This window comes from Ahaetulla prasina, chromosome 3 (genome assembly GCF_028640845.1).
Source record: "Ahaetulla prasina isolate Xishuangbanna chromosome 3, ASM2864084v1, whole genome shotgun sequence".
NCBI lineage: Eukaryota > Metazoa > Chordata > Lepidosauria > Squamata > Colubridae > Ahaetulla > Ahaetulla prasina.
Genome location: NC_080541.1, coordinates 70,730,092 through 70,753,026, shown reverse-complemented (window position 1 = coordinate 70,753,026; position 22,935 = coordinate 70,730,092). Strand labels below are relative to the sequence as shown.

The 22,935-nt window shown below is 38.8% G+C and overlaps 1 protein-coding gene across 1 annotated transcript in view; it reads right to left on the bottom strand.

The window, feature by feature from the left end:
• The window catches only part of ZNF236 (zinc finger protein 236), a 67,497-nt gene that overhangs the window by 5,493 nt on the left and 39,069 nt on the right, over positions 1 to 22,935 (bottom strand). The window contains 12 exon segments of the mRNA XM_058176591.1: positions 8 to 184; positions 1,119 to 1,248; positions 3,412 to 3,609; positions 10,730 to 10,861; positions 12,844 to 13,022; positions 15,536 to 15,694; positions 16,439 to 16,618; positions 17,261 to 17,507; positions 18,442 to 18,587; positions 19,556 to 19,921; positions 20,601 to 20,704; positions 21,895 to 22,165. Coding sequence (XP_058032574.1) covers positions 8 to 184; positions 1,119 to 1,248; positions 3,412 to 3,609; positions 10,730 to 10,861; positions 12,844 to 13,022; positions 15,536 to 15,694; positions 16,439 to 16,618; positions 17,261 to 17,507; positions 18,442 to 18,587; positions 19,556 to 19,921; positions 20,601 to 20,704; positions 21,895 to 22,165 — 2,289 coding nt within the window.

Sequence of the window (22,935 nt, the reverse complement as noted above, 5' to 3'; positions counted from 1 at the left end):
ACATTACCGGAATAGCCATGAGCCCGTTTCATATGAAGCTTCATGTTGCTTTTCTGGGTGAAGCCCATTGTACAGTAATCACATTTGTATGGCCTTTCCCCTGTATGTTTTTTCATATGAACTTGCAGTGCACTCTTCTGGTTAAAAGCTTTCTCACACAAGGTACACTGAAAGGGCCGCTCACCTTTGGTAAAGAAGCAAAGAAACAAGAACAGATGAATTGACCTAATGGCAAATTGCAACAAAAATCCCTTCAACTTCCCATTTCTTCTAATGTGACCTGAAAAGTATCTAATTTCAACCGAGCTAAGCAATCATCTAGCCCATTGCAAAACACATGGGCTTAGGGCTATAGTCACAAATGTTCAGCAGCCATAAGGCAGTATGCTGGGAATTGCTATGGGAGAATAAAATGGGAAGCTGATTTTTTTAGCCCATCCTCATGCAAAATAACCATCATATTATCCAAACAAAAGTCACTTTAATACATTTCTTAAGGGTCACCTCTGTTAACACATTTCGAAGATGCAGCAATTCTACTTGAACGTTTGTCCAGAAACTTGACCCTCCCCAAATATCACAAAGTGGTTGAAGACTCTTCTTTCTCTTCCACCATACGTATTCCCCAGGTAACTTGGCATTTCCTCCATTGGTTTTCAAATGATTTATTTGATCTGAGCATGCTGCAGCTAATTTCAGACAGACAAATATCCATGCATGCAATGTTTAAGTTATGTCCTCTACCACTGCAGAGAGAATGGAAAGCTATCAAAGCAGGATACATAGAATATGGAGGAAATACAATTAATAAGAGAAGTTCTGCAGCTGTTCAGAATTGGTTCCACCCCTCTGGATCCTTCTATCTTGAAGTGCAGCACCTACAGATGAGAACTGTCTTGCATGAAGAGATATCTTAGACACTTTGTTTAATATGTCATGTCTCCAATCCATAAATTGTGATAAGGGTGAGCTTTCTCAATATTAATAGCCTCAAAAATGCATGGTGGTTAAAAACAAATGAGACTTCTTTGCCTTTGGTGATTCAGACATAATTAGCAAAATGATTAGAATATAACCTCAAATACTGCAAGGGGTATCACTTAGTACTGTTTAGTTACCTGTATGGATGCGACTATGCCTTTCTAATTGACTTGGTTTAGCGAAGGCTTTTTCACAAGTATCACATTTAAATACTCTTGGCTTTTGGGAACTCGGTGATGGTCCAGCCTGATGCGTTTGCATATGCTCCTAATCAAAGACAAAATACATTTCATTTGGCACATTTTTTTAAATAATAGAAATATATTTGGAGACTTGTTAATTTAGTTCCAGTTTCTACAACCCTATATTCATTTTGCAGTTCTGGCCCAGAGGTGTTACATAACTCAGAGCAAAAGGACAAGAAATGGGCAATGATATAAGAAATGCAATACTTCAAAGACAGACACTATTGCTACGTATGTCTAGTTTAATGAAAAGGACTAGGGATGACATAACAGCAGTGTTCCAATACCTAAGGGGCTGCCACAAAGAAGAAGGGGTCTAAAAGAAGAAGGGGTCACAAAGAAGAAGGTCTGTAAAGCACCTGAAGGTAGAACAAGAAGCAACAGATGGAAAGTAATCAAGGAGAGAATAAGGAAAACTTTCCCGCGAGAACAATTAATCAGTAGAATGGCTTGCCTTCAGAAGTACTGGAGATTTTTAAGAAGAGATTTTACCAGCTGTCTAAAATGGTATAAGGTCTCCTGCTTGAGCAGGGGGTTGGACTAGAAGACCGCCAAGGTTCCTTCCAACTCTGTTATGCTGCTATTTATAATTTCTACATATAATATTAGAAAGGTAAGCATCACATGTGCCTAGATTCCAGATGCATAAAGAACTGCTTGTTCATTAACATTCAAACATAACAATTTCTAATTTTTACTGAAGCAAACTATGATTCAGAATGAAATATTGCTTTTTCTCACCAAACTAAGATTTAGTCGTCTGGATAACAAGTAGAATTCCTACTGCTTCCTACTTGAAACAATGTTCAAGGTGACATAATAAAATATAATGGTATTTATGATTGCAACATTAAATAAAACAATGAAGCAAGAAAACACAAGCAACTGGGCTAATACTTTCAAACACTTTGTCTTCATAAAATCTTTTTCAAGATTTTAAAGGAATACTGAAACACAGAGGTGGAAGTAGCAAGCTCAGGTTTCCTTAGGGAAAATCAATAAAGTGCCATGGAATTACATTGCCTCTCCTGCTAAGGGGAAACAAAATTGTTTCTATAAAAAAATGTGCACCTGGAAGGAAGTTTGCTCATTTGCTAGAAAAAGTGCTTCGTTTCAATTAATAGTTACCATGGAAGTACAGAGCTGAAAAAAATGATAGTACAACCCTCCCTTCGAATAAACACGAAAAGTGGAAGCATGGATATTCCAGCAATAAGATCAATCCACCTGGATTCCTGAAGGCAGTGCAAAATCCAATTAAATATCAGGGTTGTGCAAAACCTTCGAAAAAGGTGTTCTGCACTATGCATGGGGTGATGGGGTGATATGCAAAGAACTCATTTTTAAATTGTTAAAAGAGACAGGTGTGTTGCAAAGTCATATGACTACTTTGGAAGCTGCTCCCAGATATTTTGAATTAATTTGCTCTGCTGGACAGAAAATGTTGCAAAACCTCTCCTTCAAAGTTTTTGACAGTTCTACCAAGGATTTGGTAACGGTAAAATCTCTTAAGCTCACGACAAATTCCGTTGACAAGCCCATGTTGTTTTCTTGACAGCAATAAGGTCGCCCTTTATTCTTTCCTTCTTCTGGGGGAGGTCTTCAAGCCCTTCAAGTCTGTAAAGAGTCTCAGTCACCCAGGTCATGGTTGTCCCAAAGGTGCTTTTTCAGCAGGCAAACAAGAAAGTCCAGTTGCCTCCTGAAAAAGCACCTTTGGGACTTCAAGTCCTAAATTTATCCAAATACCCTGATGTTACCTGGAAATCTCCTATCCAACTACCCTGTTTTCCCCAAAATAAGACATCCCCTGTTAATAAGCCCAATCGGGCTTTTGAGCACATGGCAATAAGGCCAAGCGCTTATTTCAGGGTTCAAAAAAAATAAGACAGAATCTTATTTTTGGGGAAACATGGTAATAACCAGGCTCAAGAGTTAAACCTTAGAGGCAAGACAAAATTGATCGCAGGTTCCTATTATTATTTTTTTCCCCTTCTTCCTAGTGCAGGGTCTGTTCCCCACCCCTTCTCTGGGATCAATCCAGCATTCGCCTATTGATTGCAACAGGAACTGACCAACCAGCTCCTCGCCCAAGCCTGGTATTGTGAGCTGAGACAGTGATCGTCCCAAAGTCCACCCAGCTGGCTCTTACATTTTTTTATTAAAACAGTTTAATTTCATTTTGTACCTTCAGATGCGTGGCTCGTTTGAAAGCTTTATTGCAAATATGACAGACGTGGATTCTTTCTTTTCCATGAACTTCCTTACTGTGCTGCATTAGCACGGTGATTGAAGAAAACGTTTGACTACACTCAAAACAATGATGCACGCGGGCCTCTTTTTCAACTTGAATACTTTTTGACAGAGGTGGAGAAACCTCACTCACCTGTAACAGGGACATAAAATACATAGACAAATAATTATGGCAAATACAACCCACAAAACGTTTGTGAGAATATTGAATTGCCTTTTCAGATGGGATACAATTACATCTCAAAGAGTGTAGTTTTATTATACAGCTTTGACACACATATTACCCCAATTCTTCCATGTAATAAGGGATTAATAATCTTGTTAGCAACTTCCTGCAAGGTACATGTATACATATGTGGATATAGACCACACATCATACACAAGTAATCTGGTAAAAGAATAAGGGTGTTCAATATTATTTCAACCCAACTTAGGGATACCAGTTTTCCCATGAATTTGTTTCATTATGTGACAAGAGATTATTTTGCTGTCAAATTACCCCTCTCACATGGACAAGGAGGGCGGGATCAGTTTGTCACCCATAACAGGCAACTGCCTCTTCATCTTCTGTATAAACTTTTTCTAGGGTGTTTTTTTCTAGTTTCCCAATCAAGCCTACACTCCTGATATTATTACTTTACAATTATATTATTATCATATTATATAGTGGAACTTCATGCACAAGCACAAGTGGCCTCTGCTCACGCGAGTGAAAGTTTGCACACACGTGCTTGCCCGACATTCACACAGCCCGGTTTTGAACAGACCTGGGCCCGGGGGTTGGGGACCCCTGCTCTAGGCAGTTTTCAATGTCAGAATTATTTGCATAATGCCCTCAACAATTTGGATCCTCATTTTATCGACTTTGGGAGGATGGAAGGCTGAGTCAACCATGAGCCTTGTCAGGATCAAATTCCAGGCTGTGGGCAGAGTTAGCCTGCAATACTGCAACTTTAACCACTGTGCCACCAGGGGTCCCCATAGTCCAGCATTCATGTATATGTCACTTAATTTCCTCTTTTCCTTTTGAGGAAAAGAGATTCAGCTTCACAGGATAGATCAGACAAGAAACACATCTGGATAAGCTAATTGTACTTTATGGTAAAGCTACATTAATCAAATACTGTAAGTCTGAAAGTAAAATCTCCTGCCATCTCCTTTACAGCCCAAGAAACTAGGGACAATTCTTTCTGAGTCTTTTGCCCCAACTCACTATCTAGCTGTGGACTATGCCCTCGCTTATCTGACCATTCCCTAGGCAGCCTCTTTTCACCCATCTCCCAAAATCTTTCCCACATACCATTACACACTGGACCTGATTTTTATCTCTGGTCGGTGGTTGAAGGATCTGGACTTGAGAGATATAGTCACGGAACCTTTGTCATGGTCAGATCACTCGCTCCTTCGCCTAGACCTTCTGACCGCTACCCAACACCGCAGGGAGACGGAACCATTACGTTGGTACCGTCCCAGGCGCCTGATGGACCCGGAGAGGTTCCGGACGGAGCTTGGGCCACTTCCTGAGGGTCTGGCTCACGGCACGGCAGAGGAACTAGCCGCAGCCTGGGAACGGGCTGCGGCTGGGGCTTTAGACCGTGTCGTGCCTCTGCGGCCTCTGACCCGGCGCAGATCCCACCCGGCTCCTTGGTCCCCGGAGGAGCGGAGGGGGATGAAACGCCGGAGAAGACGCCTAGAGAGTTCTTGGAGGTCCAGCCGCTCAGAGGCTGATCGGACACTAGTTAGATCCTATACTAGGACCTACCTAGTGGCACTGAGGGAAGCGGCGTTGCTCGCCTCCTCCCTCATTGCGTCGGCAGATAACCGCCCAGCTGCCCTGTTTGGTGACCCGCTCCTCCTTCACCAGGGGAGCGGGATGACCCGTGCAGGGGCGTGCTGAGGAGTTTAACGGTTATCTATACGATAAAATCGCTCAGCTTCGGGACGGTCTGGACCAAAATTGTGGCGATTCGGACGGGCGTCTGAGGCGGTCTTGGTGATATTGTCTGGGATGAGTTTGACCCTGTGGCTCCGAGGACATGGACAGGTTGCTGGGTAGACTGAATGCCACCACGTGTTTACTGGACCCGTGCCCTCCTGGCTGGTGCTGGCCACTCAGGAGGTGACACGAGGCTGGCTCAGGCGATTACAAGTGCTTCCTTGTTGGAGGAGTCTTTCCGCCGCCTTGAAAGAGGCGGTGGTGAGGCCCTCCTCAAGAAGCCTTCCTGGACCCGGCTATTTTAGGTAATTATCGTCCGGTCTCCAACCTTAAGCGGCGAAGGTTGTAGAAATATGGTGGCATATCAGTTTCCTCCACCTGGAGGAAACTGTCTATCTAGACCCGTTCAGTCCGGCTTCCGGCCGGTTACAGCACTGAGACGGCTTTGGTCGCGTTGGTGGATGATCTCTGGAGGGCCAGGGATAGGGGTTGTTCCTCTGCCCTGGTCCTATTAGACCTCTCAGCGGCTTTTGATACCATCGACCATGGTATCCTGCTGCGCTGGTTGGGGGGACTGGGAGTGAGAGGCACCGTTTATCGGTGGTTCTCCTCCTATCTCTCCGACCGGTCGCAGACGGTGTTGACGGGGGGGCAGAGGTCGACTCCGCGGCGCCTCACTTGTGGGGTGCCGCAGGGGTCGATTCTCTCGCCCCTTCTGTTCAACATCTATATGAAGCCGCTGGGTGAGATCATCAGTGGCTTCGGTGTGAGGTACCAGCTGTACGCTGATGACACCCAGCTGTACTTTTCCACACCGGGCCACCCCAATGAAGCTATCGAAGTGCTGTCCCGGTGTTTGGAAGCCGTACGGGTCTGGATGGGGAGAAACAGGCTCAAGCTCAATCCCTCCAAGACGGAGTGGCTGTGGATGCCGGCATCCCGGTACAGTCAGCTGAGTCCACGGCTGACTGTTGGGAGCGAGTCATTGGCCCCGATGGAGAGGGTGCGCAACTTGGGCGTTCTCCTGGATGAACGGCTGTCTTTTGAAGACCACCTGACGGCCGTCTCCAGGAGAGCTTTCCACCAGGTTCGCCTGGTGCGCCAGTTGCGCCCCTTTCTAGACCGGGATGCCTTATGCACAGTCACTCACGCCCTCGTGACGTCTCGTCTGGATTACTGCAATGCTCTCTACATGGGGCTCCCCTTGAGGGGCATCCGGAGGCTTCAGTTAGTCCAGAACGCGGCTGCGCGGGTGATAGAGGGAGCCCCTCGTGGCTCCCGCGTGACACCTATCCTGCGCAGACTGCACTGGCTACCTGTGGCCTTCCGGGTGCGCTTCAAGGTTCTGGTGAACGTCTTCAAAGCGCTCCATGGCATAGGGCCGGGCTATTTACGGGACCGCCTACTGCTACCGAATACCTCCCACCGACCCGTGCGCTCTCACAGAGAGGGACTCCTCAGGGTGCCGTCGGCGCGACAGTGTCGTCTGGCGACGCCCAGGGGAAGGGCCTTCTCTGTGGGGGCTCCCACCCTCTGGAACGAACTCCCCCCGGGACTCCGTCAACTTCCGGACCTCCGAACCTTTCGTCGCGAGCTTAAAACGCATTTATTCATCTGCGCAGGACTGGGTTAGTTTTTTAAATTTATGGGTTTTAATTGGGGGTTTTAAATGGGGTTTTAAATTGTATCTAAATTTTTAGGCCGTTATTGAATCAGTTTTTTTATATAGTTTTTAATTTGTATTCTAGGTATTGTGCTTTTTATTGGCTGTGAACCGCCCTGAGTCCTTCGGGAGAAGGGCGGTATACAAATATAATAAATAAATAAATAAATAAATTACGGGAGTTTAGAAACTTCTATTCCCAATAATGCAATAAGTCTTATGATAATATCTATTTAAATCCCATAGACTTGCTTTTGTTTCAAACTATGTTTGCTGACTTGTGACACAATAATAAACCAAGGATGCAAGATTTCTATCTCAGCCAACTTGTTGGACGGATCAAAAATAGGTAGACCTAAAGTTAAAATCATAGTTGTGCTTACAACTATAAAGAGGCACAAAGGAACAATACTGTTTACATTAAGCTGTTATTTCCGGGCAATGTATTTCTATATGCAGAGTTCTCTTAACTGTTATATGGACTTGAATAGTTTGAGTTGCTGCAGATGATTTAGGCATAACCTAAGTTACTAAGTAAATCTCATAAATCAGCACGGTAGTGGTTATGAACACAGTTTGGGTTAGTATAATGAAGACTGAAACCTGTAGTCTTTATATTCCATTTTCTAATTCCTCAAAATAAGATTTTCTATAATTGACAACTTCATGTGCCATTCTGTTAAATTATACATTGCTGGGGTGAGGGCAGGGAAAAGGAAGGGAAAACATGCCAGAGGTAAACTTGATGAGATTACTATAAAAATACATGGTACAAGGCCATAGCTTAGTATCAATTTGCCTACACATTCTGAAGGCATTGGGGATCTGAAAGCTAGGAGATTCTATCCACCCAAATAATTTAGAATTGAACATGCCCTACTAGTCATGTGACAAAGCAAACAATACCCACCTGCTACTCCTCAGGAATCAGCCTGTCACCCTGTCCACAATTGATTAGAAAGACTAAAATTTAAAAAGACAAATGCTTTCCAGATGTAAGTAAACCTTTGAATGCAGAAATGTTCTTACCTGATTAATTTTCCTAAGATTTATGTCTCCATCAATCCATCTTTCTGAGTACTCCCACTCTGTGAGCAAAACCAGAGGCAATTCAAGCACTGTGGCTGAAAGCTCTAGGCTTAAGCCCTATCAGCAACAGATGTTCTCTAGAGTAGCATTTCCACAGCCTTTGACATAGTTTACATATAGAATGATAACATATATGTTCTCTCTTTGTGTGTGTGTGTGCGTGCGCGCGCACGTGCTTGTCTGTATATCTTAATACTACATAAATGTTTTACTGCAGTTTTCTTCAAGTAGCAAATAAAAAAAGACATCTAAACATCAGTTGCTTGATTTAAGATTGAAAGAGACATTACCCAAGAACAAAAAAATCATCAGGTAAGACTTTCCATTCTTTGTCATAATTAGTTACTGTTGAAGCAGTAAAAAGCAATTCTATGGAAGGCAGTGAAGAGGAAGCTTTGTGGTGGACAATGAAAATGAAGAGAGAAAACAGACAGGTGAACTATCGATATGCATCTTAAGTTTACAGGAAGACATGCAAGGACATAAAAATTATTAGTGTGGTGAGAGAAATTAATCACAAACCAAATCGGATTAGTTGAGAATAAGAATGAAAGGAAGGGAGAAAAATTAAGAATGATGTTTTCAGGAAAGAGAATAGAATAGATAGTAGAACAAGAGTATCTCCTTACATGTGATCTTCAGAAACAGATTTCACGAATAGTAAGAAACAATCAACAAATACCATAGAGCAGGGGTGTCAAACTCAATTTCATTGAGGGCCGCATCAGGGTTGTGTTTGACCTTGGGGGACTGGGGGGGGCATGGCCAGCTCGACATCACTCGTGTCGGGGATGCTTGTGGTGGCTTGAGCACTCTGCCAGAGAAAATGGGCTCCCAAGCTCCATTTTTGGCTGCAATGGCCTTCTGCAACACTCTGCCAGCAAAAATGGAGCCCAGATGAGCCCTCCTGAGCTCCATTTTCCCTGGCAAAGGCACTGTGGATCTGTCCTTCACTGTTTCCAGGGCAGCCCCGCGGGCCAGATGTAAACACTCCACAGAACAGATCCGCCCCACGGGCCTTGAGTTTGACAACCCTGCCATAGAGCATAGCGATACCAAAACTCTATGTTAATGCATGTTAGCTATAAAAAATCAGCTATAGTGCCAAAGGGGCTGAAACTGGTATTGAAAGAAAAGCAGAACTTGCTGAGAAGTTAAATAAATTGATAGTACCACTCTTTACTGCAGTTAGTCATATTTAAGCTATTTTTTTCGCACAGTACATCTGGAAAACGATGTCAAATAGCAATAATAAATTACATATTTGAATATAATATTCTCCCTAAAAGGATGTGAAGGCAATCAACAGAGATATGGGAATTTTTAGTACAGTAAAGTCATAAATATTAAATTGCAAAAATATGAACTGACTTTTAACACTTTATGCTCTCCTTTAAAGCCTCAATGCAAAGATCATCCAAAGTATTGGCGTATTATGTTCAAAATATCAAAAGTAGTCATATTTCAAATCATGTATTACTGTACGTTTTGTACACATTGCAAAATCTTGGTGTCCAGGATTTTAGGCCAACTAGGTGGGCAAGCAGGACTTCCTAAAGAATACTGCACTTATCAGGCAGCCCCTTATAAAGGGATATTTTAAATTGAATTCAAATGCAATGTTAGCACACTAGTAGGGCATCTGTCAAGCAATGCATATGCCAAAATGGAAAAAACAGGGAAGTTGTACATTTTCTTGCTTTATAGAAATCACATTTAAATTCAATTAATTTAAAAAAAGCAAAATGTATGTAGATCTATCAATCCAACACCTAAAGACAGCCTCTTTGCTCAAAAATCCTTCAGAAGCTGGACACAAACAACATGGAAATGGTTAACTTCACCATTGCTCATTCAGGGAATCTTATAGGATGCTGTTGGATCTATTACAAGCAACAATCATTAACATTAATGATAATTAATTTGAAAAACTATCCTAAAAAATCAAAAAAAGCAGAATAATAATAATAGTAGGTTTCAGATAAGTGATGTAAGAGAAAATCAGAAGAATTAAACAATAATGATGAGGTGTTGATGAGGTGCAACCAGAGCATAGAAGAACAACAAAATAAAATAAGTATTAAGAATACTTGGCTACACTAGGATAGCTGTGAACAAAAATATCATCAGCCTAAAGCTACAGTTCCATATACGAGTTTCTTCAAACAAATTATCTAGATATATTGGACTTCCAAGTTTCAGAATCCATTAATTAGAGGCCACACTGACAGGGGGATTATGGCAATTGACAATATCTAATATATTGAATTAATATATACCAGGCTGGAGAACATTGCAATACATGCTATCTGGAGTAATTCCTATTGAATATCAGACTCCCTCTATAAAGGCCTGCACTTCAGGTCTCATTTAGAAAAATGACAAATAATACATTTAATATAGTGCCATCTCAAATTCTCCTTGGAAGAGCAAAACTCTGTCAAATTGAAGCTTTCATAGATACTATCCCTAATGAAATAAATGAGTAAGATAAATGACAACCTCAGATACAGGACACAAAATAACTGCATTATCATTCGAGAAAGGTTAATGAAGACCACTTACCTGATAAGTTAATTCCTCATGGTTTGCAGGTACTGAATGTGGAGCATGGCTGACTAGGATGACCTGCTGTGAGCTTGAATTGGTCTGGCCAGAGAGAGTAGAATCTGTGAGTAAAGCAGGAAACTGTTGACCCTGGCAAAGAAATTTCCAAATGTTTAGAAAAATGTGCAACTAACTCACATCATCAACATCTAAGCCAATTAACATATTTATTATTTAAACTTTCCACTCATAGATAACTAAAAGTTATCAATAAATATAATCTGATATCACTGGTTAAATAAAAATATAAACTATTATTCTATTAATAACCCCAAAATATTTAATTTGTCTAATGTTAGAATTACGCTAAATGCAGTAATACGTAATGTGAAATTAATTTACTGACAGCCTATGGACTATATATCCTATGATCACATTATCTGAAATCTGTCCAACAAATCACACTTATGACACCATCAATTTGTTACTGTGTAGTACTAACAAAATTCAAGAGGATTTGTCACACATTAATTGTGACTAAACTAATAAAAACTAAACATAGGGAAGAAAACCAAAGTTGAGAAGGCTATATAAAAGACTAAAACATTTATTTCAGTTTTATATACTTCGATTTGGCTACTAAGAGGAAAGCAGTGAAGATGCAGCATTATATAACGTATTCTGATAAATGATTCGGGGGAAAAAAATATTTTATTCATAGTTCTCAAGGCCACTGTATGAAAACCCCAAGGCTTAATCCATGATTAACCCCTTAATCCTTGAGGGATTAACTGTGAGTTTTGCAGTTAATTGATTTGGGGTGAGATGTATATCCTTGGTGCATGTTTCTATATTACCCACTACATTTCTTTCTCTGATCCGTCTGTCACTTAAAAAGTATGCTCGTCACACAGTCAGCCAGATGTTCAGATTAGATTGGGCATTTTTATCAATTTATCAGGACCTAAAGACTTGGGATAGGCAAATGTAGATGCATTAAAGGTATTGTCGCAAGATGTAAGCTGTTCAGAGTAAAGCTGCCTTTTGCAACTGACTGATGGTGATTTTGTCAATGCCAGTGGTGTTTTTGTGGTGCTCCAGTTGTTTTGGGATTGTACCCAAAGTTCCTATATTGTTAACTTCTCTGGTTCCTTCTCTTCTATTCTGTTTTTTCCAGCTTTTTCTACTACCATGTCCACTATCCAGATTTTTTTGTCTTTTTTTTTATAATTGCTAAGTCTGGGGTTTTACATGGCGGGTATCTATCAGTTTTAATTCTAAAGTCCCAGAGCACTTTAGATTTTTCTTCCTATAATAACTATTAGACTTATTTACTGCCCCTATCCCCTATATGCTTTGTTTTAAAACCATACAACCAAAAGCAGCAGCAATTTGTATTAGCCATATTCATATTTAAATGTAGAAATTTGTTAAGGAAGGATATAGAGTATAAGTTATACTCTATATCCCTCCTTAACAAAATTCTACATTTAAAAAATCTCCCACAGATGTATCTTTCTTCTATATTTTCTTCTTAGGGATGGGCTTATATTTAATCTTGGATACATTATACATAGATAAATTAATGGGAAAATTAAGGGAAAACAAAAGTCTTTTGTAATTGATGAGAGCTAACGGTCAGCTGCATTCAAACTATTGTTCTGCAAACAAAAATCACAACAGAATTTCTAGTCCCACTAATTCAATGCTTCCTGGGAAGCAAAGAAGGGAGCTATATTTGTTTATCTGTGCTTCCCCCTGCAGTTCTCATGCCATCTTTAGAATTCCATATTATCTGGATCAAGTTTTAGGAAGCAAAGGGAATTGCAAGAAGGGGAGGAGGAGGAACAATAGAAGTTTGGATCCAAAGCCTGAATGTCCCATCTTACCTTTAGGAAATATAAGCAAAAATTCAATTACACGGTGACCCTGAAATATTGCAGCACCAGACATATGATAAAATTGAAACCACACGAAGAGCGAGGCATATAGCACAATTTTAAAAATATGTTCGATATTCACTGCTATACAAGAAGGATTAACCTATCATTATCTTAAGATTTTTTCCAAATTTTATGGTTTTAGCAAAATGTTAAGAACAAGATAGAAGAGATCAGAGAAATGACACAAACCTGTGAAGTGATATTAAGTGTCACTGCATCAAGACCAGCAGATAACATGCTCTGAGTATCAGCCAGGGTCAATGTGACACTACCATCTCCTCCCACACCTGGGGATGACATTACTAGGTTCTGAGCTGGCTGAGACATGGGTGGTGTCGTTGGAAGGTTTCCGCTTGAAGTGTTAAGTTCTACAAAAAGTATACCACAAGAATTCAAAATCAGAATCACACTTCATAATTGGGAATGTACTGTACACCGTTCTTAAATTCTTTATTATTTAGCCATTTTGTAACCCATGCAAAATTTAAATTCCAGCTTCTGTGCAACTGTAAGTATCTTACTCCAAAATAGTTCTGTGCTACTCACCTCTTGGGGGTGGGGGTGAGGGGATTGACGGGTAGGGGGAGTGACCCGTCGGGGAGGGTATGTCCAGTCCCAACGCGGGCTCACGACACTATTTCACTTGGTCCGAAGACGGGGCGGGAGGGGATTGTACATTATTCCATCTGTACGGTGAGTGGGAGGGGCAGATATGGCGGAGGCAGGGGGCCGTATCGCTCTTTGGGAGCACGTGTTCGATGTTTAAAAGCGATCACGTGCTCCGGCCCCCCAGTCCTCACTCGTTCCCCGGATGGTCAAGACCCTCAGAGCTTGGGTCTTAGGCTGATGCTTTGCAATGCCCGGTCCGTGGTTAACAAGGCTCCCCTGATTTGTGATCTTATTCAGAGGGAGTCCGCGGACCTTATGGGCATTACGGAGACCTGGTTGGGCACAGAAGGGTGTACCCTGGTCGAACTGTGCCTCCGGGTTTCCGTGCATTCCATCAGCCGAGGACCCAAGGTTGGGGGGTGGCGGTTGTGATTAAAGAAAGTCTGGAGCCGAGGGAGTCCACTGTTCCTCAGATAGCTGGCTGTGAATCCTCCCTTGGGAGGTGGGGCCACCGGAATCAGATGGGGCTGTTGATCACGTACCTGGCTCCTTGCTGCGTGACTACAGCCCTACCTGAACTGCTAGAGGTGCTCGCTGGCGTGGCGGTGGAGATCCCCAGACTACTGGTCTTGGGGATTTCAACCTGCCATCTGCCGGCTTGTCGCCGACGGTGGTTCAGGAGTTCCAGGCCTCCATGACGGCCTTGGACCTGATTCAAGTCAGCATGTTTCATGGAAGACCAAATTGAGCGACTTTGGGTAATTCACTCTCTCAGCAGAGGGTTTGAAAATGACCTTGAAGAAAATATATCACAGTCATTACCAAAGTATCAATTTTGCCTGAAAAGACAGGAGAGAGTGAGGAAAAAAATCAAGTCTGGTTCACCACGATTATCTTGGGTATAAGAGAGAGAGGGAAAGAAATTGTCAGGTTTTCAAGATTCAGTTATTATAGCTTATACAGGTAGTTCTTGACTTACAACAGTTCATTTAGTGACCATTCAAAGTTACAACGGCACTGAAAAAAGTGATTTATGATCGTTTTCACACTTACAACCATTGCAGCATCCCCATGGTCACATGATCACAATTCAGATGCTTGGCAATTGGTTCATATTTATGACAATTGCAGTGTCTGGGGGTCATGTGATCAGCATTTGTGATCTTCTGACAAGCAAAGCCAATGGGGAAATCAGATTCACTTAACAACGTTATTAACTTAACAACTGCAATGATTCACTTAAACAACTGTGGCAAGAATGATCGTAAAATGCGGCAAAACTCATTTAACCAATGTTTTCCTTATCAACCTAAATTTTGGGCTCAACTGTGGTCGTAAATCGAGGACTACCTGTGCCACAACGTATTTTCTTGGATAGTTGCCTCCTGAACTGGTCTACCTCCAAAGGGACCATACTTTTACCTCAACCTATCTCAGAAAATTGCTGTGAGGAAAAACAAGTGTATTGCCTTGAATTAAAGCTAGCAAGTAAACAAGCACAAAGTGCACTGAAATTTAGGTTAAGGTGAATAGGAATTTAGATTACAAGGATGTTCAAATATTCAAATGATTACTTTGGTGTGATGAGAATCTGCACAAAGCATCATTTTGAAGACACAATGCAAAACAACGTACCCTCCCCACCACAGTGAAATGGGATGTTTTTCATGACTGCAAGCTTTTCCTTAGCAGTTCTAACATTGGAAATGACTTCTGTGGTTGCATATTTTTGGACTGAACTTAAGCCCTTTGGGAAGGTAAATTGTGCCATCTTTGCACCTTGACACATCTCTCCATGATCCTATTCCTCCAAACCGTGGCTGTCTCACATACTTCCTACTAAAGATAACCATGTGGTCAAAGTGAATAAAAACCAATGATTTTTTAAAAAAAAAAATTAAAAAAGGATTTTTAAAATTTAAATCGGATTTAAACTATCTAAAGATAGTTTTCTATTTAAGATACATAAATGATTTAGTTTATTCAGCATGAAATGGAGTTTAGTTATGTAGCATGAGGCTGTATATTCTGCAACATTGGGACTGTCGGAAAGTTAACAGCAGGTCAGAGGAGTAGCAGAGATGACAGTTGCTCTTTAAAAAAACAAGCTTTTTAAAATCAACTTGATTTAAATCAAATCCACCCTGCATGTGGTTCAAACTAATAATTTATAACATCTTTTCAAATGTAAATTCCATCGAAGTCACTTTAAAATAGTTCTAAATAACTATGTGCAATCTAGCAAATTTGAGGAAAATAAATGAAAACTTACCTGAAGAACTATTCAATGCTGGGTTATGAGACAGTAACTGATCATTATTTATAGTTAGTGTAGTAGCAGGTGATTGATTAGTGATATTAGGGGTTGCCAAACGTAGGTTCCCATTCAGTTCATTGTTGCCAGAGGAAATGTGTTGAATAAGGTCTTGGCCTAAATGGAAAATGGAACTGTTTAGCCACTTCAGATCTAGGTTCCACTTTCCTTTTACAATAACAAAGCCCTCAGCAATTAGTGACATCATGAAACTTTATACATTTTAATATTCTTTAAAATGAACATTTTTTATTTCTGAAAGAGAACTGCTTATGTAAAAACTTCAGAATTAAAGTTTCAGTATGACTTAAGCTCTACATTTACAGGGTCCATTGCATCCTACAGTATTTTAATACATACTGACAAGATCAGTATGTACAGAGAGCATACCAATAATGAAATAAAGCACAGAATTATTGTCACTTGTATAACAAATTGAGAGACAAGTATGGTAAATCTTATCAAGTTCAAAAGTATATAATTATGAATTATTTCACAATATAAACTGGATATTGTCAAATATATGGAAGAAACATGTGAAACAAAAGCTCTAATAAAGTTTTTCTTCACCAGAAGCCTCACAATTTAAAAAAAAAATTCTATAATATATACTCAATGGGTATTAATCAGTTAAAGATCAAGAACATTTGTACAAAACTTACTAAAACACTACATTTTAACCCCACCAAATATAATCCCATCATAAATACCCTAAAACTTTTTATTTAAAGATGGATATTAAAAAAATAAAATAAAATTTAAAATACCCAAATCTTCCACTTAAGATTAGCCTGGAAATGAGTACATTTCATTAAAAAGAGTCAATGGAGAAGAATCAGATAACTTCACAATTATACTTGCCAGATATAGTAAGGGTGATCTCTTGAGGGGTTCCTGATGAATTTGTAGTGGTTGAACTAGAAGCATGAGTTAAAACATGACTCAGACCAGAACTATTTATTGTCAGTGTAATCTCATGTTGACCATTGGCAGTTGATACCATTCCCTGTGAAGTCATAACTTGAGAGAGATCCTGTGAACCTGAACATGAGTAAAATAAACTAAATAAAAGTACTCGGGTTTTACATTATTCATATTTAATGTTATAACGGTGTTGGACACATAACTGAAAAACGTAAGGGAGCTGGCTTTGATACGTATCACATATTAATGGTTCCCATCTAGATAATCCAAGAATTGGAATCACAATAGTGGAAAAACAGGTGGTCTATCTGGGTTAGATCTGAAGGAGTAAGAGGGTGGTTTGTGACTCTTGGGACTAATCTGAAGAATTTTCTTCCAGACTTCTCCAGGTGACCATTTGTAGAACCATCCTCAATGAGGAACCAAATCTTTGGTTTTTCAAAAGAATTAAGCAACCATATTTTAAATTATTTAAGCAAATAAAAGATAGAAAAATATCCCTCGGTTCAGAGCTCAGAGATAGGCCAGATTTTCACAGGAGGATCACAAGTAATTTCAGGGTGATATTCCTGACAGAAGTGAGTTGAATTTCTGGCCTGTGAGCATAAGATGGCTCTATCTTGATCTATTTTAGAAATGTTTATTAATATGTCTTTTATCAGATTATAGTGGTATAATTATAAGATAGGAAAATAAGAAGAATTTAGATCATTTTACTCAAAGAGCTTCCGGATGAATTTGCTTTTCTACTATATTTACCTGAAGTAGTTGTAGCCAATACGGATTCTTGCTCAGCCATAGGCCCCATTGTCATATTTGCTGAAGAAGTAACATTGGGCTGTAAGGACAAGCTTGACAAAGGCTGTATTACCACATTTGCTGTTGACACTGCACTTTCTGCTGTCTGTAGGGTGGAGTTCTGAGATGCCAAACTGGAATCTCCTGTTAGTTGCTGGGTGAGTACATTACCCTGTTGAAGGGTCTGTTGCAAAAGACTGGGGTCAATCTGAAAAGAAACAAGTCCGATAGGAATATATTCCATTTTTATTTTCCAAATCAGAGTATAAGTAAACCTATAATATGCAACAAAAGTTGGCTCATCTCATAGATAAATAACTTGTTCAATCTTAGAAAAGCTGGACAGTTTTAATGTTTAATGGCAATGTTCCATTGTCTTATTTTAAACATCAGCCAATAATTGGCAGGTATTAAATAAAATACAAATTCTGCCAGAAGTTGTATTTTGTGAATCTGAACCACTTCATTTTCCTTTTTAGCATTAACAGATCTAAATTTTTTATGTCCATTGGCCAATAAAAAAATTCTATTCTATTCTATTCTATTCTATTCTATTCTATTCTATTCCATTCCATCTGAAGACCTTTTAGAATTATTTCTTTAAAGTTGGCTTGTTCAAAGCAAAGTATCGAGTGTTATTTATAAGAAAGCTTCTGAACTCTACATGAACATGATTAACTTTCTTAGAAAATCAAAATGTTGGACAGCTGCAGGCCAAGGGCTTTCTTTTCACAGTGCCTCATCACCTGATAAAAACTTTCAAATATAACATAGGAGAGATACAGGGTCAGAAAGATAACAAGAAACATTCTCAGCATTATGACTTATGATAAATATGATTGATTTTTCACATTTATCAATTCAGCTATTCTAAATCCCCTTTTCGAGGGATGCCTATAATGTTCTCTTAGCATTCAAAATTTTCGAGTAATTAGGTAGAATTAGGAATCCATATTCTAAATAAGTGGGCAATAGAATACAATTATGCAAAGAAAATTTCTTGTAGGAAGGAAAGAAAAAACAGCACTTAAACTTCATTTAGTCATTAAATGAAAGATCTGGAGATTAAAAGCAAGAGATTATGGGCATTGTGGGTACAACTTATTTAACATCCTATGAAGGATAATATAGAATAAACCCACCTGTAAAGTAATGTTGTTAATGCTACTAGGATCTATTCCAGAAATTTGAACATTCTGTCCAACCAAGTTGGCAGCAAGTTGCAACTGTATTCCTTCGAGGGTGGCCAAGCTACCATCTGTCAAGGATAGAGTTAAATCACCTCCAGCTACCAAAGAAAACAGCCATATTTTATATATATTTCAGTTTTTATATACACAAATTAAGATTAAACATGAATTAATCCTTATTCTACATCAGTGAATTAAGCAAGCTATACTACAACAATTAAAACTGAAAACCTAAAGTTGCTTACCCAGGAATGCCTTACTGAATAATGAATCTTCCTTTTAAATAAATATGCAATACTGCATAGTGGTAATATCAATAAAACCATAAAATTGGTACTGTGTATTTTAAAAAGTGCCAAATTGATTAATCCTGACTGATTTTAATAGCAATGAAATGAGAGAATGTGTACATTCTATACATATAAATGAATTTAAGTAAGTGGATGTACATAGAGTGGGAATGACACAACACAAATCCATACACACTAAGTGGCTAAAACTATTTGTACCAAAATAATTAGCATTCTATAATATATAATAAATCTACCAGAATGCATGGATTTCAATAATTTTGCTACTGATACTTTAGCACTGTGATTTACTGCTAATTTTATAAAGCAAATGATTGGATTTTTAAAATATTTTATCATTCTCTTCAATTTAGTAATTATTATATCTTATTTCCAAAATATCAATAATCATATCTTAATGTAAGGAAAGATAGAAATCTTGTAATCATAATAAAATAGATTTTTTTTCAAAATATAACCCAAGCATTTTCCTGCAAAACACCACAAATGTCCTCTATGAATAACTTTGAAACACACCTGTAAATCATAAGTTATAAACTACACAAAGATGGAGAGACTCAATTAGATCAACTGTGAAACCCTCTGTTCAGAGAGCCCAAACAGATATGACTGTACCATCATCTGTCCTGAAAGTCTCTCTTTCAACATTAACAGGAGCCGCAGAAGAGTTTGATTTTGAGCAGCATGAACATTTCCACATCGTCTTTCTCAAACTGAACCCCCAGGAAAATAGAATGAAACACTTTCATGTTTACCTGACATAGAAGCAGGAAGGATAGCCTGACCAACAATACTTTGCTGGAGCAAATTTTGGTCAAACTGGCCTGTCAGCACAGAGTTATTCATGATGAAAACGTTAGGATCATTTGTGGATGAATTCAGAAGATTGACTGGCTGTAGACCTTTGGCTGGAGCACGAGAGCCAGCTTTCCTGGCTTTCTTGGCCTCTGATTTAAAATGGCACTGTATATGAGTCTTCCTACGTCCAGAAGTCCGAAACCTTAATTCACAATGAGGACACTTAAAAGGCTTTGCTCCAGTATGTAGACGCATATGAACTTTCAAACTCCCTTTTGTAGAAAATGAATTACTACATACATGGCAGCTGAAAAGTTTCTGACCTGGAGAATAATGAAATAGTGTACAGCGAAATATACATTATTTCTAATCACATATAAATTTATGCTAGATTTTGTTTGGACATTAAACGATCTGCATTAATGTTTTATAGTATTTGATAAAAAATTTGTTTAAAGAAGACTTGCTCCTAAATCATGATCTACTCCTAAGTTTTCGAGTTTTGAAAAAATATCTTTTAGGTCATAACTAGACAAAGTCCGCAATAATAAGGGGCGTGCATAAGAGCACAAACGTGCCTACCGTTCCTGTCCTATTGTTTCTTTCCCTATATATATATATATATATATATATATATATATATATATATATATATATATATATATATATATATATATATATATGCTTATACTTCCTTGTTTCTCCTCATATATATGTTTATATATTATATAATCTTTTTGTGTTATGCTTGTGTATATTGTTATGACAAAATTAAATAAATAAATAAAATAAAATAAATATTGGCTTAACCACCTTTCAAATAAATAAGTGGAGGAAGAAATGAATGCAGGGAGGGAAACCAAACTATATACTTAAGTATTAAAAGCTAAATTGTTAATTCATTAGAAAGTAAAGCATCTTTACTTTAATGCAAGGTACAATATATCTGATGTTTATTCACTATTATCTAATTAAGTTGGAAGTGTTCATGATCTTACATACCTGTGTGTGTTTTTACATGACAGTCCAAAGTTGACTTTACAGTAAAACTTTTTCCACATTCATCACATTTGTAAGGTTTTTCTCCCGTATGTATACGTACATGCCTAGCCAAAGATATTTGTTCTAATCATTATAAGGTATATTATGTTTATTAAAATAGCTAAGAAGTTTCAGTTAGGCTTCATCTTCCATTAGGACTCATATTCCGATAGAATTACTTTATGGTTTACATTCAATGTAGCTTAAACACACAGTAAAAACTCATTTTTTTCTTTAATTCACCTACAATATACTGTACTTTCCAAACTTGATTCTGAGTACAGATTAGGAGATACATATTATAAATAAATTGACATGGGGGAAGAAATTGCTATATACAATCCACTTTTCTTTAATTCTGAGTCAATTGTTATGTTATGCCATGTTCTCCTATACAGCATTAAATGATTTTCACTTCCACTATTGGGCTGAGTGTGGGGAGAGATTTCTGTGTTTTTACAACCCTGTATGATATTTTCAGTTGTACTGACCACCAGGACGTTAATATATGTCTAGCTTCACCCTTATTAGGATTCATCAGACATACACCTGATGAATCTCAATAAGCATGAAGCCAATCACATACTGCCTCCCAGTGGTTAGCATAACTTTGTAAAATAAAGAATAAAGAATTATTTGAAGGGAAAATTATAATCTGAATAGAAAAGGATGATAAAAAAATAGTTTTCAGCCAAAAAATCCATAGATCAGTTGTCATTTAAGTAATCAAAACTAGTGCTTTGCTGCAGATGATCACAACTTTTATTTGTACCTATGAGAAAACCATTAAAATCACAATTATCTGTGCGTGCATTTAATAGGATCATTGAATATAAACTCTTCAAAAGTCATAAAAAGTCATAAAACTTATGGCATTTTACTATCACTGCTAAAATCCAAAAAACCTGAGATAATAGAGCTACACACTTTATTGCAAAATGCTTTCAAATCTCGGTTTCAGTTTGACCAGCTTCTAACTGGAAAATAATGTCATCAAAACATTGACCATGCAGTTGATACTGCACTGATAGACGAGACCCTGCCAACATTGAGAAGTCAGACTGTCTTGTAAAGAGTTATTCAGAGATAGTACAAGCTACTTGGTGTGGCAGGTGGTACTCATTTCCTCAAGCTTATACACAGATAATCACTGGAAGGTTGCCTGCCTCTTCCTCTAAATTAAGGATGAAAGAAAGTAAACCGCAAAGTAGTATAATTGATATATCAAAACTAAAAGAAATCTACATTCACTTACCTAACTAAGTCACTAGGTTTTTTAAAGCTTTTTGGGCAGTAAGTACAACAATTGGCATATTTTGGCTCAGCCTCCATTTCCGCTTGTTTGTCTTTGATTTCACTAATCCTGTCCTTTTCTGCTGCAGACTGGACGAGAACTTTTTCAGAGACAGTGGCACTTTCTTGAGGTCTAATTTTTGCAAGCTCGGCTGTTTCCTCCTCCGTGAATGTGATAACACCCGGCCTAGATTTCCGAGAGCTTGTCTTTTCAGATGCTGCCTCTTCTTCTTCTGCATAATTAAATAGGGAAGCAACACTTTTAAAGACTTAGTAATATCAAACACACTTCTTGGATGTTAATGTAAAATCCAGTTATTCTTAGCAATTGTACAAAAATATAGACACTCCAAGGTTAAAGGACATCAGAAATGTATCTACAAGGTCACTACATGTTCTGTGTCAACTAACAACATAATACTGTGCTGCATGTTCTCTCTTTCAGATTATAAAACTTACATAATTCCAGGCAAAAAAAATCCTGTTTTTTTATTGCTAAAGAACATATACTGCTAATTCTCAATTTACCAATATAATTGGGACCAGAATTTTTTTGGACAAACTGGTTGATAAGGGAGATGCCCATGACTGCTTTGCTCAATGTTTGCTATCTTGGCACTCTAGGTTGTGATTGTTACATGATCTCCCAGGTTGTTAAAAGAGTCAGAACAAAAAATCTGCCTGCTGAAACCCTCCTGATAGCCCACAAAGGCTTTCCTTCCCCTCTGTGCATCAAGGATTTTAGTTCCACTCTCCCCCCCACCCCCCTTGCAACTTTTTCTGCGGGCTTCCCCACTGATTTTCTGGGCAAGCCAGCAGAGAAAATTGCACATGACAATCACATGATCACAGGGTGCTTGGCAACTGGTTATAAATGTGAGCCAACTGCCAAGTTCTGAAAATACAGTCATGTGTCAGGGTGGGGGGTGGGGAGTTTCCAATATTTTACAATGGCCAGAAGTGCTTTATGAGCTGTAGAGCACTCTTTCCAAGACTGACATAA